The sequence below is a fragment of the Carcharhinus amblyrhynchos genome, chromosome 11 (assembly GCF_965287045.1).
Source record: "Carcharhinus amblyrhynchos chromosome 11, sCarAmb.v2.hapA, whole genome shotgun sequence".
NCBI classification, from domain to species: domain Eukaryota; kingdom Metazoa; phylum Chordata; class Chondrichthyes; order Carcharhiniformes; family Carcharhinidae; genus Carcharhinus; species Carcharhinus amblyrhynchos.
The window spans coordinates 19528771-19545173 of record NC_137334.1 but is presented as its reverse complement, the minus strand read 5'-3'; the positions used below and the strand labels follow the sequence as shown (position 1 = coordinate 19545173).

The window sequence follows — 16403 nt, the reverse complement described above, 5'->3', positions numbered from 1 at the left end:
AGAAGGGGAGAGATGTTAGGTGGGGCAACCAGAGGTTTGTCCAGGCAGTGGGCCTTGAGGTGGGTCTTCTGCAGAGGGGAGAGGGGTAAGGTGCTGAGGGAGGGAATGCCAAAGCGCACAGCAGAAGGTGGAGCCGCTGACAGGAAGCTAATGCAGGAGAGATACAGAAGAGGCTTGTCGGGCTGGAGGTTAGAGAGATAGTGAGGAATGAGGCATGGAAGTAATTTAAACATGAGGATGAGAATCGAGGCATTGCAGGAAGGGGAGCTGGCGAAAGCCATCAGACACTAGGATGTGAGTTAGGATATAGGCATGAGAGTTTTGGATTGGCTCCGGCTTATGGAGCTTGCAAGATGGGAGTTCAGCCAGAAAATTGCTGGAGAAGTTGAGTCTAAAGATAAGAAAAGGCTTGTAACTTTGGAGTGAGGCAGGAACCCTCAGTGTAACATCATCACAACTGTCACATTTATAAGAAGGTTTATAATTGGGTGACGCAGGGCAGAAAGTAAGTCTGTCTCTCTGTCTCTCCTCCACACAAGTCCCCTTATTATTCTGAGCAAGGAGTTTGTAAGAATGGCTATGGATGCTCCCAAACTTTGCAAGAAGGCCCATTTATAGAGTATATGATATCCTAGGACAGTTAAAGCACATGGTTTCTTAGATTTTTTATAATTCACTCATGGAATATGGGTGTCGCAGGCTGGCCAGCATTTATTGCTCATCCCTAGTTGCCCTCGAGTAGGTGGTGGTGAGCTGCCTTCTTGAATTGCTGCAGTCCACGTGCTGTGGGTTGACCCACAATGCGGTTAGGAAGAGAATTTGACCCAGTGACTGTGAAGGAATGGCAATATATTTCCAAGTCAGGATGATGAGTGGCTTGGAGGGGAACTTGCAAGTGGTGGTGTTCCCAGGGATCTGCTGCCCTTGTCCTAGATGGGTTTGGAAGGTGCTGTCTAAGGATTTTGGTGAATTGCTGCAGTGCATCTTATAGATAGTAGGGGCATTGAATACAAGAATCAGGAGGGAATTTTAAACTTATATAAGATACTGGTTAGGCCTCATCTGGAGACTGTTCCAGTTCTAGGCACCATACCTGAGGAAGGATGTGAAGGCACTGGACCACGTAGAGGAGATTCACAAGAATGATCCCAGCGATAAAGAACAGTAACTATGAGGATAGATTGGAGGCTGAGAGGTGACTTAATAGAGATATTCAAGATCCTGAGGGGTATAATGAGAAACTGTTCCCTTTCGAGGATACATCAGGAAGTAGAGAGCACAGATTCAAAATAATGGATAAAATGAGTGGAATTGATATGAGGAACGTTTTTCACCCAGAGGGAGATTGGAGTTGGGACCCAACTTCCTGAGAGAGTGATGGAGGCTGGTTCGATTGAAGTATTCCGAAGGGAATTGGATTGCTATCTGAAAAGAAGGAATGTGTAAGGTTACGGGCATACGGCAGGGGAGTGGGGCCGGGTAGAATACTCTTTCAGCAAGCCAGTGCAGACTTGATGGACTGAATGGCCTCCTTCTGCACTGTGTAAAGGTTCCGAGATTGAACTGAACTGTTTTTCTCTGTGTTCTGGATGGATTTAGATAGTAAATTTACAACACACACAGCACGTAGTAATGCTGCCAGTCAAACCCTGGGTAAATGTCCAAGGGCTGTTATATTAACAAATGACAAATAAAAATTGATTGGCTAATATGCAGAATGACAATTTCAGTGCAGTGATAGCCAATTAACGTGATTCCCTTTTGCCTGAAACTATTTTGTTTTTTTCTGCTGTGTGTGTGGGGAGAAAGGGAGTAAGTAAATAATGATGAGAGATTAAACGTGCTGATAAAACCACTGCAGCAGCCAATTAGAATGCAAACAGAGCGGTTTTTAAATTTACTTGGGAGGGGGATGTAGTTGGGGGCCAGTTTTGGTAGCGGCATTATATAAAAGAGATTGGCTGCTACAAACCAAGAGTCAGGAGAAAACGACTCACATCTGCTTTTGGTGTCCAGCACATATTCTCAGACAGCAGGAGACATGATGTCATCCTCTTGCAAGACAAACCTGGAGGTCTGTGCCAATCTGCAACGCTGCTAACTAGCACTTATAACACTCAGGGTCAGAGTGAAAAGGGATGTATGTGTCTTTACCAAATGCTTTTACTACATTATTACACACAGGGATTTAAAATACGTTCACAACCACCCAGGGAACAAGCCTGCCTGTGGGTGATACCTCTGGGCCTCAATTTCATGACACAAGGAGGCAGTGTGCAATGGTACTGTCATGGGACTAGTACTCCAGAAACCTAGGGTGATGTTCTGGGGATCTGGTTTCCAAACCCACCAAGGCAGATGGTGAAATTTGAATGCATTAAATATCTGGAATTAAGAATCTACTGATGACCATGAAACCATTGTTGATAGTCGAAAAAACCCATCTGGTTCACTAATGTCCTTTAGGGAGGAAATCCTTACATGGTCTGGCCTACATGTGACTCCAGAGCCACAGCATTCTCCCCATATCTGCATGGGTTTCCTCCGGGTGCTCCAGTTTCCTCCCACAGTCCAAAGATGTGCAGGTTAAGTTGATTGGCCATGCTAAATTGAACCTAGTGTCAGGGGGATTAGCAGGGTAAATAGGTGGGATTATGGGAATAGGGCTCGGGTGGGATTGTGGTCAGTACAGACTTGATGGGCCGAATGGCCCATCCTGCTGCACTACAGGGATTCTATGAATGTGGCTGACTCTCAACTGCCCTCTGAGATGGTAAAGTGAGATACTCAGTTCAAGGGGCAATTAGGGCAGGCAGCAAGCGTGCCACAACCATGAACGAATAAAGAAAAGGTGGATTCCATGAAAAAAAAGGTCCTGACTATCAAATTAGGCAGATGTTAAGCGTTGACAGACAGGGAACCAGTTTCCAGACCAACACTCCATCTCAACTGATACCACCAAATAAAAAGATTAAACGGCCATTCATGTAGAATGTTGCTGAACAGAGTGACAGCAATGTTTGACTACATAACAGTCACTGCACAACAAAAATATATAACAGTGCATAAAGCTCATCAGTCCAATAAGGTTCAACAGCGTCAATTTAGGCTCAATCTTTAGAAATCATTGGTCAGGCCTCAGCTGGAATACCCATGTTCAATCCAGAGGCCCCACCCATTCAAAATCACATCATGACCTTCAGAAGGATGCAGACGGAATTTGGTACCCTGGAGAAGCTGGGACATGGACAAGCTGGGGCTGTTTGCCTTACAGGAGAAGAGAGACATCTGATGGAGCTGTTCAAAATTATGAGGGAATTTGATAGAATAGACAGAGTCAGAACTGCTTCCACTGGCCTACAATGCAGGATTTGAATGATGTGTAGTTAAAACAATAGTCAAAAAAGCCAGGGGCAAGGGGAGATCTTTGTTCCCTCTGTTTAGTGTTATGACGACATGGAATGAACTGCCTGCAAGGGTGGTGGAAGCGGATTTATTAGTAGCTTTCCAAAGGGAATTGTACACATACTAGCAAAGGAATTTAAAAACTGCAGAACTCTCAAGAAAGAATGACAAGGCAAGACTAATAGGACAGCTCTTTCAATGGTTCAAAAGCCTCTCTCTGTGCTTTGCCCGTCTGTGAGATTAGCAGACAATATGATATAGAAGCAGAATTAGGCAGATATAGGAGCCATTCGGCCCATCGCATTAGCTCCGCCATTCAATCATGGCTGATATGATTCTCATCCCCATTCTCCTGCCTTCTCAAATGATCCCCTTACTGATCAAAAACCTATCTCTATCTTAAAGACACTCAATGACCTGACCTCCACAGCCCTCTGTGGCAATGAGACACGTAAACTGATGCACCTTTTCTGTTTCAAATGATTTATAGTCCATTTCGTTGTACTTTTGCCTGTTCAAGTCATCCCTCCTTCATCCCTCAACCCAAGAAGTCTAAAGTGTGCCCTATCACTTCTTTAGAAGCTAGAAGTACCAACAAAGTGCACACTGTTTATGTCGAACTAAGGTTTGGGAGATATTAGAATGGGAGAATCTCCAAAACATCTAATTGATCCAAGATGTATTACTTTTCTATTTCTGGGAAGCTTTGACCCATTTAACACAAACAGTAGCAAACAGAGAATGGCGTATCTAACAACACATATTTCAAACTCAAGCTTGACTGCAACAAATGATCTTCATGGGTCTTATTTATTTTTATATAACCATAGAAATCCTTTGACGTGCACTTCAAAAGCACCATTTGGCTAACTTAAGCTTTGATGAACAATCTTCTTGGTGCTCGGGCAGGCTCTGGCTGCTTTGTAACCAGGAATGGTTTAGTCAGGAACCAGAACCCATGACCAAGACGGCTCCACTGTCAGCCTTTGCACCTGGCGTGGGGAATCCCCAGTTGGCGGAGCCCAGTGAGCGGTCTGCACCACTAGGGACTGCCTGCCTTCCGCCACATTTCCAAGCCTCCCACTTTGCCAAATTTCCCATGCATCCCTCCCACTCTGCAGCTGATTTCCCAATGAGTTGCTGGGCCAAGTGTGGAGGGTTCCTGCTAACCCAGTGTTTGACTGACTAGAGCTCAAATTGACATTTGGTTAAAAAATAAAAGTAAAATAGTTTATTTAGTAGTCACAAGTAAGGCTTACATTTTGACACTGCAATGAAGTTACTGCGAAATTCCCCTAGTCACCACACTTTGGCATCTGTTCGGATCAATGCACCCTAACCAGCACATCTTTCAGACTGTGAGAAGAAACCAAAGCACCCAGAGGAAACCCACGCAGAGGCAGGGAGAACGTGCAAACTCCACACACACAGTGACCCACACCAGGAACTGAACCTGGGTCCCTGGAGCTGTGAGGCAGCAGCGCTAACCACTGTGCCACCTTGGTGACCGTCTGGTGAAGGACTGGTGAATATCCCAAAAAAGATAATTCAAAGCTTTTTACGACCGGAATTGATTTGCCTCCATCCCATTAAAGTGACTGTGGGATGGGGAAAGGAGAGAGAATTAGGGCAGTCCCCAACTTGTGCTACGAATGGTCACCAAGTCTTTGGCTCGCTCGATTAATAGCCCCATCCCAGGCACATAATTACTTGCTGGCCATTTGGCTGGCTGTCTTGAAGTACATACTGGCGTGGCTGTCCCAATGCTGGAGATTTATAGCTGGAATAAGAATTCAGTTAATACCTGGTTCACATTCATTTCTGTCAGTAATTTGTTGGCAAGATCTTTCTCACTCTTGTCTGCTGCCTTAGAACTTACAAACAGCTGTTAAATGAACACAACACAAGCATGAAAGGTGCGCAACAAGTAGAATTAATACAATCGGGGGAAAGGAAAAAGTTTGGTTAAGCCAGCTTAAAGCAGTTGCTATTAGTTTACTGAACCAAGCTTAGCCGACTCAGGTAAAGACATTTAGCGATGAAAAAGTCAAACCATTTTATCTTTTCCCTAATCCTTTCTTCCGAGTTTGACATTAAGACATCATCCTGCCACTGCTGATTAAAGACAAGCTGTGTGATTGTAACTGTGGGCTGAATTCAGGAATTCACGCAGCAGCGACATTCTCAGGCCCAGCACTCAGCAGTGTGCAATGAAATACCAGCAGTTTGCATTCTCCATTGCAATGCGGCCCACTCTCCAGGCAACTCAGACCGAATGGCTATTTCCAGAATATGCCCCTAGAAAGACAGCATGCTTTGCCTTCTCCTCCTACTGTGGGCTCATTCTTTGAGAGAAATTCCTAAGTGGCTAGGTAGCTTCAGCTCGTAATCAGGCACCAGGTCTCAGCTGACAAAATCTCTCACAGGAGTTTATTTATTAGTTATAAGCAAGGCTTGCATTAACACGGCAATGAAGTTACTGTGAAATTCCCCTAGTCACCACACTCCAGTACTTGTTCGGGTCAACGCACCTAACCAGCACATCTTTGGACCGTGGGAGGAAACCAGAGCACCCAGAGGAAACCCATGCAGACATGGGGAGAACATGCAGACTCCGCACAGACAGTGACCCAAGCTGGGAATTGAACCCGAGTCCCTGGCGCTGTGAGGCAGCAGTGCTAACTACTGTGCCATGCCAGGAGCAGCAGGATATTGGGGGCATGCAGGGCAGGGAAGCACCAGCGGCTAAAATCAAGACAACTAAACAAGAGCATCACTCCCAATTATTATAATATGGCATAAGGCACACATACAAAGTAGAATGGAGTTGGTTGAACAGGCTGTTTACAGTCACATAGGAATGACAGAAGCCCACAAAAGGTATTAAAGGTGATCAAAAAGTAGCATTCAAACATTACCCAAAGAATTTGTACATACAGTCATCAAATCCCACAGTGCAGAAGGAGGCCATTCAGCCCTTGGAGTCTGTACCAACCACAATCCCACCCAGACCCTATCCCCATAACTGCATACATTGACCCTATCTAGTCCCCCTGACAATTTAGGGACAATTTAGCATGGCCAATCCATCGAACCTGCACATCTTTGGAGCGTGGGAGGAAACCCACACAGACATACAGCTCACTGCTGGATGATAGCATGCTGGTAATAAGCAGCAACTTTTCACACAGGTCGTGGCTTGGAAGGTAGGTAAGCAGAGAAGCTTTTCTGCAGCAAAATGAGAGTTTAAAGTTTATTTATTAGTGTCACAAGTAGGCTTATATTAATACTGCAATGAAGTTACTGTTAAAATCCTCTAGTCACCACACCTGTTCGGATACACTGAGGGAGAATTTAGTTTGACCAATGCACCCTAACCAGCACACGTCTTTTGGACTGTTGGAGGAGTGTGGAGCACCCGGAGGAAACCCACTCAGACACGGGGAGAATGTGCAGACTCCGCACAGACAGTGACCCAAGCTGGGAATCAAACCCGAGTCCCCGGCGCTGTGAGGCAGCAGTGTGAACTGCTGTGATGCAGATGGATGGGTTTTTCAAGTGAAGAGTTAAGAGTTTGGGAACAATTCATTCCCACCAGGGAATTGTACGTAATGCTGAGGGCTGGTGTGGGAGATGATTGAAGAGGCTCTTGAAGCCAGAAAAATATCAAGAAGAGTTATACTACTGGTTTGTAAAAGACCATTTTGTTGGGGGACTTTAGACTCATAATTGCTCAGTCTTGTTAAAGAACATGGTTATAAGCATATATGGACAAAATGTAGAGAGTGGGTCTTTTCCCTTTGCCTGTTCTATATTGTATATAGTTTGCCACTGAATTGGTGCGCCCAGCCAAGATTTAAAGATGGAAAGCACAGCGTCTTGGCGGATAATCACCTATTCCAATATTCAAGCTTATCGGCATTCCATCAAAGCACAACTCTGAAACTGCAGCCCTGGAAAATAATTCAAGTCCCAACAACACTGAGGTTTTCTCAGGGAGATGAACAGAAGAAATGTGGCAAATTTTCAAGAAATATTTGTCTGGAGTTCTGTACAGCAACGTTCCAATGAGACAGGTAAGTTATGGTAGGCTAAAGGAATCATGGTGCATGAAAGCTGTAATGAATTTAGTCAAGAAGAAAAGCTTACAAGAAGTTCAGGGAGCTAGTTAACGCTAGAGATATAGAAGAGTACATGGCTAGTCGGAAGGAATTTAAGAAGGAAATTAGGAAAGCCAGAAAGGGTCATGAGAAGGCCTTAGCAGGTAGGATTAAGGAAAACCCCAAGGCATTCTACAAGTATGTGAAGAGCAAGAGGGTAAGGCGTGAAGGAACAGGACTTATCAAGTGTGACAGTGGGAAGGTTTGTATAGAACTGGTAAAAATTGCAGAGGTACTCAATGAATACTTTACTTCAATATTCACAGTGGAAAAGGATCTTGGTGGTTGTAGCACAGACTTCAGCGGACTGAAAAGCTTGCGCATGTAGACATTAAGAAAGAGGATGTGTTGGAGCTTTTGAAAAGCATCAAGTTAGCTAAGTCGCCAGGACTGGATGAGATGTACCCCAGGTTACTGTGGGAGGCGAGGAAAGAGATTGCTGAGCCTCTGGCAATGATCTTTGCATGATCAATGGAGACAGGAGTGGTTCCGGAGGATTGCGGATGTGGTTCCTTTATTCAAGAAAAGGAGTAGAGATAGCCTAGGAAATTATAGACCAGTGAATCTAACTTCAGTGGTTGGTAAGTTGAAGAAGAAGATCCTGAGAGGGAGGATTTATGAACATTTGGAGAGGTATAATATGATTAAGAATAGTCAGCATGGCTTTGACAAAGGCAGATCATGCCTTATGAGCATGATTGAATTTTTTGAAGATGTGACTAAACACATTGATGAAGGAAGAGCAGTAGATATCGTATATATGGACTTCAGCAAGGCATTTGATAAGGTGCCCCATGCAAGGCTTATTGAGAAAGTGAGGGGGCTTGGGATCCAAGGGGACATTGCTCTGTGGATTCAGATCTGGCTTGCCCACAGAAGGCAATGAGTGGTTGTAGATGAGTCTTTTTCTGCATAGAGGTCGGTTACCAGTGGAGTGCCCCAGGGATCTGTTCTGGCACCCTTGGTCGTTGTGATTTTTATAAATGACCTGGATGAGGAAGTGGAGGGATGGGTTGGTAAGTTTGCTGATGACACAAAGGTTGGAGGTGTTGTGGATAGTGTGGAGGGATGTCAGAAGTTGCAGCAAGACATTGATAGGATGCAAGACTGGGCAGAGAAGTGGCAGATGGACTTCAACCCAGATAAGTGTGTGGTGATTCATTTTAGTAGGTCAAATAGAATGACATGTTACAATATTAAAGGTAAGACTCTTGGCAGTGTGGAAGATCAGAAGGATCTTGGAGTCCGGGTTCATTGGACGCTCAAAGCAGCTTCGCAGGTAGAGACTACGGTTAAGAAAGCGTAAGGTGTACTGGCCTTCACCAATTGAGGAATTGAGTTTAGGAGTCGGGAGATAATGCTGCAGCTGTATAAGACCTTGGTCAGACCCCACTTGGAGTGCTGTGCTCAGTTCTGGTCGCCTCATTACAGAAAGGATGTGGAAGCCATAGAAAGGGTGCAGAGGAGATTTACAAGAATGTTGCCTGGATTGGGTGGCATGCCTTATGAGAGCTGGTTGAGAGAGCTCAGTCTTTTCTCCTTGGAGAGACAAAGAATGAGGGGTGACCTGACAGAGGTGTAAAAGACGATGAGACGTATTGATCGATTGGATTCGCGGAGGCTTTTTCCCAGGTTTGAAATGGCTGCCACAAGAGGACATACGTTTAGGGTGCCGGGGAGCAGGTACAGAGGAGATATCAGGGGTAAGTTTTTCATTCAGAGGGTGGTGGGTGCATGGAATCGGCTGCCAGCAGTGGTGGTGGAGGCGGATTCGATAGGTTCTTTTAAGTGACTTTTGGATAAGTACATGGAACTTAGTAAGATAGAGGGTTATAGGTACGTCTAGTAGGTAGGGACCTGTTCGGCGCAACTTAGGGGCCGAAGAGCCTGTTTGTGCTGTAGTTTTTCTATGTTTAACACTATGGCGCAGTGGTTAGTACCACTGCCTCACAACACCAGATTAGATTCCGGCCTCCACACTGTGCATGGAGCTTGCACATTCTCCCCGTGTCTGCGTGGGTTTCCTCCAGGTGCTCCGGTTTCCTCCCACACTCCAAAGATGTGCAGGTTAGTTGGACTGGCCATGGTAAATTGTCCCTTAATGTCCAAAGATGTGCAAGTTAGGGGGATTGGTCATACTAAATTGCTCCTTAGTGTCCGAGATGTGGAGGTTAGGTGGATTGGCCATGCTAAATTGCCCCTTAGAATCCGAGATGTGCAGGTCAGATAGATTCGCCATGCTACGTTGCCCCTTAATGTCCAAGATGTGACGGTTAGGTGGATTGGCCATGGTAAATTGACCCTTAGTGTCCAAAGATGTGCAGGTTAAGTGGATTAACCATGATAAATGTGTGGGGTGATGGGGTTAGGCCTGGGGTGGGATGCACTGTCAGACAGTGCGGACTCAATGGGCCGAAAAACCTCTTCTGTAGGAATTCTATGACATTCTATAACAATGACAAGCAAAAGAACAAAACACTTTTGCCTGTGGCTCTTTCGCATTTGCAAAGGAAGCACAGTTGCTTGTCGCAAAGGAGGTCTTTCCCTTTTAATAGCAGCGCCACAATAACTGCAAGCTTTAAAAGTTGCGTTTACATAAGACAAAACTGGCAAAAAGATTAGGATTCCATGCCAGCTTGTTAATGAAAGCTTTCTTTGCAGTTTAATATTAGTTTTGCGGTTTTGTGCTCAACTCATTTTTTTGAAACCACACACATACAATCTTTAGTTCAGATCATGGTTTTCTAATTCCACATATTGTTCCTTTGCTATACAATCCCAGAAGAGCGTGTTTCTGTTATTTCTTCTCGTGACATCTGTCGGGTTATGTCAAGTGGGAAAACAGTAAACATCACTTCCCTCCAAGGTCTAAACCAGCACACCTCCTGCATCAGCCTTCTAGAAAGGAAGAGGGACATAACAGAACAGAGATAGATAAAGGCAGGAAAAGAGACAACTAGTGGAAAAAAGGAAAGAGACCAGAGAGAGGAAAAGGAGAAGGATACCAGAGATGAAGGGGAGCAAGGGAGAGGGAGCGAGACCGAGAGGGAGAGGGAGAGGGAGCGAGACCGAGAGGGAGAGGGAGAGGGAGCGAGACCGAGAGGGAGAGGGAGAGGGAGAGGGAGAGGGAGCGAGACCGAGAGGGAGAGGGAGAGGGAGCGAGACCGAGAGGGAGAGGGAGAGGGAGAGGGAGCGAGACCGAGAGGGAGAGGGAGAGGGAGAGGGAGCGAGACCGAGAGGGAGAGGGAGAGGGAGAGGGAGCGAGACCGAGAGGGAGAGGGAGAGGGAGCGAGACCGAGAGGGAGAGGGAGAGGGAGCGAGACCGAGAGGGAGAGGGAGAGGGAGCGAGACCGAGAGGGAGAGGGAGAGGGAGCGAGACCGAGAGGGAGAGGGAGAGGGAGCGAGACCGAGAGGGAGAGGGAGAGGGAGCGAGACCGAGAGGGAGAGGGAGAGGGAGCGAGACCGAGAGGGAGAGGGAGAGGGAGCGAGACCGAGAGGGAGAGGGAGAGGGAGCGAGACCGAGAGGGAGAGGGAGAGGGAGCGAGACCGAGAGGGAGAGGGAGAGGGAGCGAGACCGAGAGGGAGAGGGAGAGGGAGCGAGACCGAGAGGGAGAGGGAGAGGGAGCGAGACCGAGAGGGAGAGGGAGAGGGAGCGAGACCGAGAGGGAGAGGGAGAGGGAGCGAGACCGAGAGGGAGAGGGAGAGGGAGCGAGACCGAGAGGGAGAGGGAGAGGGAGCGAGACCGAGAGGGAGAGGGAGCGAGACCGAGAGGGAGAGGGAGCGAGACCGAGAGGGAGAGGGAGCGAGACCGAGAGGGAGAGGGAGCGAGACCGAGAGGGAGAGGGAGCGAGACCGAGGGGGAGAGGGAGCGAGACCGAGGGGGAGAGGGAGCGGGAGCGGGAGAGGGAGCGAGACCGAGAGGGAGAGGGAGCGGGAGCGAGACCGAGAGGGGGAGGGAGAGGGAGCGGGAGCGAGACCGAGAGGGAGAGGGAGCGAGACCGAGAGGGAGAGGGAGCGAGACCGAGAGGGAGAGGGAGCGAGACCGAGAGGGAGAGGGAGCGAGACCGAGAGGGAGAGGGAGCGAGACCGAGAGGGAGAGGGAGCGAGACCGAGAGGGAGAGGGAGCGAGACCGAGAGGGAGAGGGAGCGAGACCGAGAGGGAGAGGGAGCGAGAGAGAGTGGGCGGGCAGGGGGGAGAGCGTACCGGGGCAGGCAGCGCGAGGGAGAAAATGAGAAAGGGAAAGAAAGAGTGACAGAAAGAAAGCGAGACAGTGGAAAAGAGAGGGAGGAGAGACAAAGTGAAAGCGCGCCATAAAGCCACGGTGCAAGTAAGCGCGTGAGAAACGCGCGATGGTGCGAGAAAGCGAAGACTGCAAAGAAAACAAAGACTGCAAAGAAAACAATGTGGAATGGGAAGAGAGAGAGGAGCTCAGAGGAATGCTCTGCTTAGCTTTTCTTATTTACATGCTGGAGTCATCAAATGAAGCATCAACATTATGTCTCCTGTCACTGTGCCATGATCTTCTGTTAGAACTCCTCATAGTGGAATAAAGACTGCAACATCACTGTGATTTGAAAACACTAATTTACAATTTTGCAAGTAGACCACAACATTGTTGAAACTCTTGCACCCACAGCACTGATACGAACAGGACATTGGATTCACGCACATTTTAGATAAAGCAAGCAGTACTTGCAGCATGAATATATATCCTTGATGCACAGTGCTGCCTCTTCATTATTCTTAAATCACTTGTACGACGTGTTAAAGCCGTTGTGTAAGTGTTTCTGCTTATTTTAAACAGCACAATTACTGGAGATTCAGAGCTAGAAGCAAAGGTGATGTACTGATTTGACCATCCGAAAAGTCTCATTCTTACAGTTACTCTATGAATAGGGGTGTTACTGTATATAATAGAGTAGCCTTCTGATCATAGGAGTGCCAATGCACCACAACAAAATACCGGGGAACACTAGCCCTGTATGACAATTTTCAACAGACCATCAGAAAGCTGCAGATCCCCTTCCCGAGATCTAAAGAGGCTGCTGTAAAGGAGCTATTTTACAATCAAAGCATGACAGGAGGGAAGTGTTCAAATTGTGAATGAAAGCCCCATTTTCATACAACCTGTGCTGAAATTATTTTTTCCAAAATGATCTCCTGCACACCACAGAATCAGCTCGTTTGGATATCAATCATCTCTCCAGCTGTTTCAATTGCATTGCAATTTAACTTTATGGCATTCAAAAAAAACCATTAAGAGTCAGGACCACCTGTGATGCTGAATCAACCTTTACAATCCAGCAACTGAACAGACTGAAAAGCCGATGACTGCAGCCTCAAGGTGTGCTGTCCAGCTTTAACACAGTTTCATTTTGAACAAGCCTGATGGAGGCTCAGTCTGAGGGGAGCTGGCTGGAAATATCTGCTGCAACACAAGGGTGGCAATGTAATTATTAATGTGTTCTGAGTTTTAAAACAGCAAGGCCACTTGCAACCAGTATACTAGGGCAACACGGTGGCACAGTGGTTAGCACTGCTGCCTCAACAGCGCCAGGGATCCGGGTTAGATTCCCGGCTTGGGTCGCTATCTGTGTAGAGTTTGCACATTCTCCCCATGTCTGCGTGGGTTTCCTCCCACAGTCCAAAGATGTGCAGGTTAGGTGGATTAGCCATGCTAAATTGATCCTTAGTGTCAGGGGGATTAGCAGAGTAAATACACAGTGTTATGGGAATAGGGCTTGGGTGGGATTATGGTTGGTGCAGATTCGATGGGCCGAATGGCCTCTTTCTGAGCTGTAGGGATTCTATGGTACATCTATGATTCTACTAATCATGACTGTATAAAGTTTACTTATTAGTGTCACAAGTAGGCTTACATTCAGACTGCAATGAAATTACTGTGAAAATCCCCTAATCACCACACTCCGGCGCCTGTTCGAGTACATTAAGGAAGAATTTAACACGGCCAATCCACCTAACTACCATATCTTTCAGACTGTGGGAGGAAACAAGAACAACCAGAGGAAACCCACACAAACACGGGGAGAATGTGCAAACTCCACACAGACAGCGTTCCACGTCGAGAATTGAACCCAGGTCCCTGGCACGGCAAGGCAGCAGCGCTAACCACTGTGCCACCATGCTGCCCTGACTCTTGGTAACAGCACGCACTATTTCACCAAGGCAAATTCAGAAAGATGTAAAAAGGTTTAAGGGATGTTGCAATGCATCATTACCCTGCACTCTCAGTCACTCAGGAATTGCAGAGCAGAAGCCAAGTACTCCTCCACAGTACAACTCAGGCATCTGATTTTTTCATTCTATTCACGGCTTGTGGGTGTCACTGGTTAGGCCCAGCATTCATTGTCCATCCCTACTTCCCCTCGAGAAGGTGGTGACAAGCCACTACCTTGAACTGCCGCAGTCCATGTGGTGTAGTACAACCACAGATCTCAGATTTTGACCCAACAACTGTGAAGGAACAAAGATTTATTTCCAAATCAGGATAGTGAGTGGCTTGGAGGGGAACTTGAGGATTTGGAAGGTAATGTTGATGGAGCCTTGGTGAGTTACAGTGCATCTTATAGATGGTACACACTGCTGCTACTGCGTGTTGACAGTGGAGGGAGTGAATGTTTGTGGATGGGGTGTCAATTAAACAGGGCTGCTTTGTCCTGGATGGTGTCAGGCTGCAGCGTTGTTGGAGCTGCACCCATCCAGGTAAGTGGGGAGTATTCCATCACTCTCCTGACTTGTGTCCTTGTCGATGGTGGACAAGCTTTCAGAGTTAATCATCGCAGAGTTTCCAGTCTCTGACCTGCTTGTTGCACAAATGTGAGTGAGCTTGTGTTGGGAAGCACTAGCAGAGACCTCTGTGAAGCTTTGCTGCCCTCACTCACAGCTGAGCAAGGTGTGTGTTGCAAGAAGACCAAAGAGAGGGAGAGAGCAGAACACGAAGTAACACAAAAACATAGGATGAGATGTACATAAGCTAGCGTCTGATTAGAAATTTGTTTACTTAAATCAAAGAAAATGGTTCAGTTAAGTGAGTAGGGAATTACCATGTTGCTTTTTAGTTTAAAAATCTACCCCACCATTTTAATATTGCAATACCTTTATCCTAACTTTGGTGAATTCAATGGGGAGGTGATAGCCTAGTGGTATTATTGCTAGACTAATAATCCAGAAACTCAGCTAATGTTCTGGGGACCTGGGTTCAAGTCCCACCATGGCAGATGGTGGAATTTGAATTCAATAAAAAAAATCTGGAATTAAGAATCTACTGATGACCATGAAACTATTGTCGATTGTAGGAAAAACCCATATGGTTCACTAATGTCCTTTCGGGAAGGAAATCTGCCATCCTTACTCAATCTGGCCTCCATGTGACTCCACAGCCGCAGCAACGTGGTTGAATCTCAATTGCCCTCAAGTAACTAGGGATGGGCAATAAATGCTGGCCCAGCCAGCAATACTCACATCCCATGAATGAATAAAAAGAAAAAGGATCTCAGAGCTCTGGGGTGGCAATCAGATCATTTCAGTGGTTTTGCGACAGAAATAATTTCAAGCAGAGAACAAGTTCACATTTTCCTTTTCTATCCAATTCCAGCACCAGCCCTTAAAGAGAGCAGGGGAAAGGGTAACTGCAGCATTAGTCAAGGCAAATAATCACACCGGCCCAGTTGGGAGTCTACCTTGCTGTTCTGTATGAGTCGAATGAGATGTTCAAAGCAGTTGCTATTCAGGAAGATTGCCTGCAGGACAGGTCTGTCAGGGCAGTTTAACATTTCTGGAATAGTGTCTGTGGGGAGAAAATTCAGAAATTGTAGTTTTCTGCTGAGAGAACACATAGGTGTCTTTAAGTACTCCTTAGCAATATTGGCACAAGGTCAATTTACCCCAGGCATCATGACAGCCATCACTGGTAAAGTGCTTTGAGATAAGTTGGTGTTACACGGGGCACTAGGTAAACCTTTCTTTTAAGAAGATAATCCCAAACTATCCCAGTGCTCTCCTGGCTGGCCTTCACTCTCTGCAACGTTAAGTTTATTGACCCATATCCTAACTTTAACTGACTCCCATTCAACCATCAGCTGTGTGTTCACTGACCTACACTGATTCCCAATCTGCCAGTGCATCAAATCCTTCCACAGCCACATCCCTCATCTCAATAACCTCCTCTGGCTCCAAGCCCTCTGCACTCCTCCAATTCTAGCCTCTTCTGCATTCCCTATTCTGGCTGCATCACTGGCGGCCATGTCTTCAACTTCCTAAACTTTAAGCTCTGGAATTCCCTCCCTAAAACTTACCCCATCTCAGAGAATCATAGAATTTTTACAGGGCACAAGGAGGCCACTTGGCCCATTGAATCTGCACTGACCACAATCCCACTCAGGCCCTATCTCCGTAACCCCACATATTTACCTTGTTAATCCCCCTGACACATGGGCCAATTTTTAGTATGGCCCATCAACTTAATCCCTGTATCTCTGGAGTGTGGGAGGAAACTGGAGCACCTGGAGGAAACCCATGCAGACATGGGGAGAACGTGCAAATGTGCAAACTCTGCACAATGACCCAAGCCGGGAATCGAACCCAGGTCCCTGGCGCTGTGAAGCAGCAATGCTAACCACTGTGCTGCCCCACATATCTCTCCCACGTTACTCTTGTCTGCCAAGACACATATTGAAACCTACCCTTTCAATTGTCTTTCACATTAAAGGTGCTTTATAAATGAGGTCATTGTAATACATTGTACAAAAATTTTGATTTCGCTGCATTAAGTGCTCTATCACTAAACGTAAGAACTAGGAGCAGGAGTAGGCCATCTG

At 46.6% G+C, this 16403-nt stretch overlaps 1 protein-coding gene across 6 annotated transcripts in view; it reads right to left on the bottom strand.

The window, feature by feature from the left end:
• The window catches only part of nbeal1 (neurobeachin-like 1), a 243819-nt gene that overhangs the window by 111378 nt on the left and 116038 nt on the right, over nt 1-16403 (bottom strand). For 4 of the 6 annotated variants that reach the window (XM_080198681.1, XM_080198682.1, XM_080198683.1 and 1 more), the window contains exons 9-10: nt 15267-15373; nt 5210-5290 (exon numbers count right to left, since the gene is read on the bottom strand). In XM_080198681.1, coding sequence (XP_080054807.1) covers nt 5210-5290; nt 15267-15373 — 188 coding nt within the window. The remainder of the gene's footprint in view (nt 1-5209; nt 5291-15266; nt 15374-16403) is intronic. The other 2 variants (XM_080198685.1, XM_080198686.1) reach the window with 1 other exon arrangement.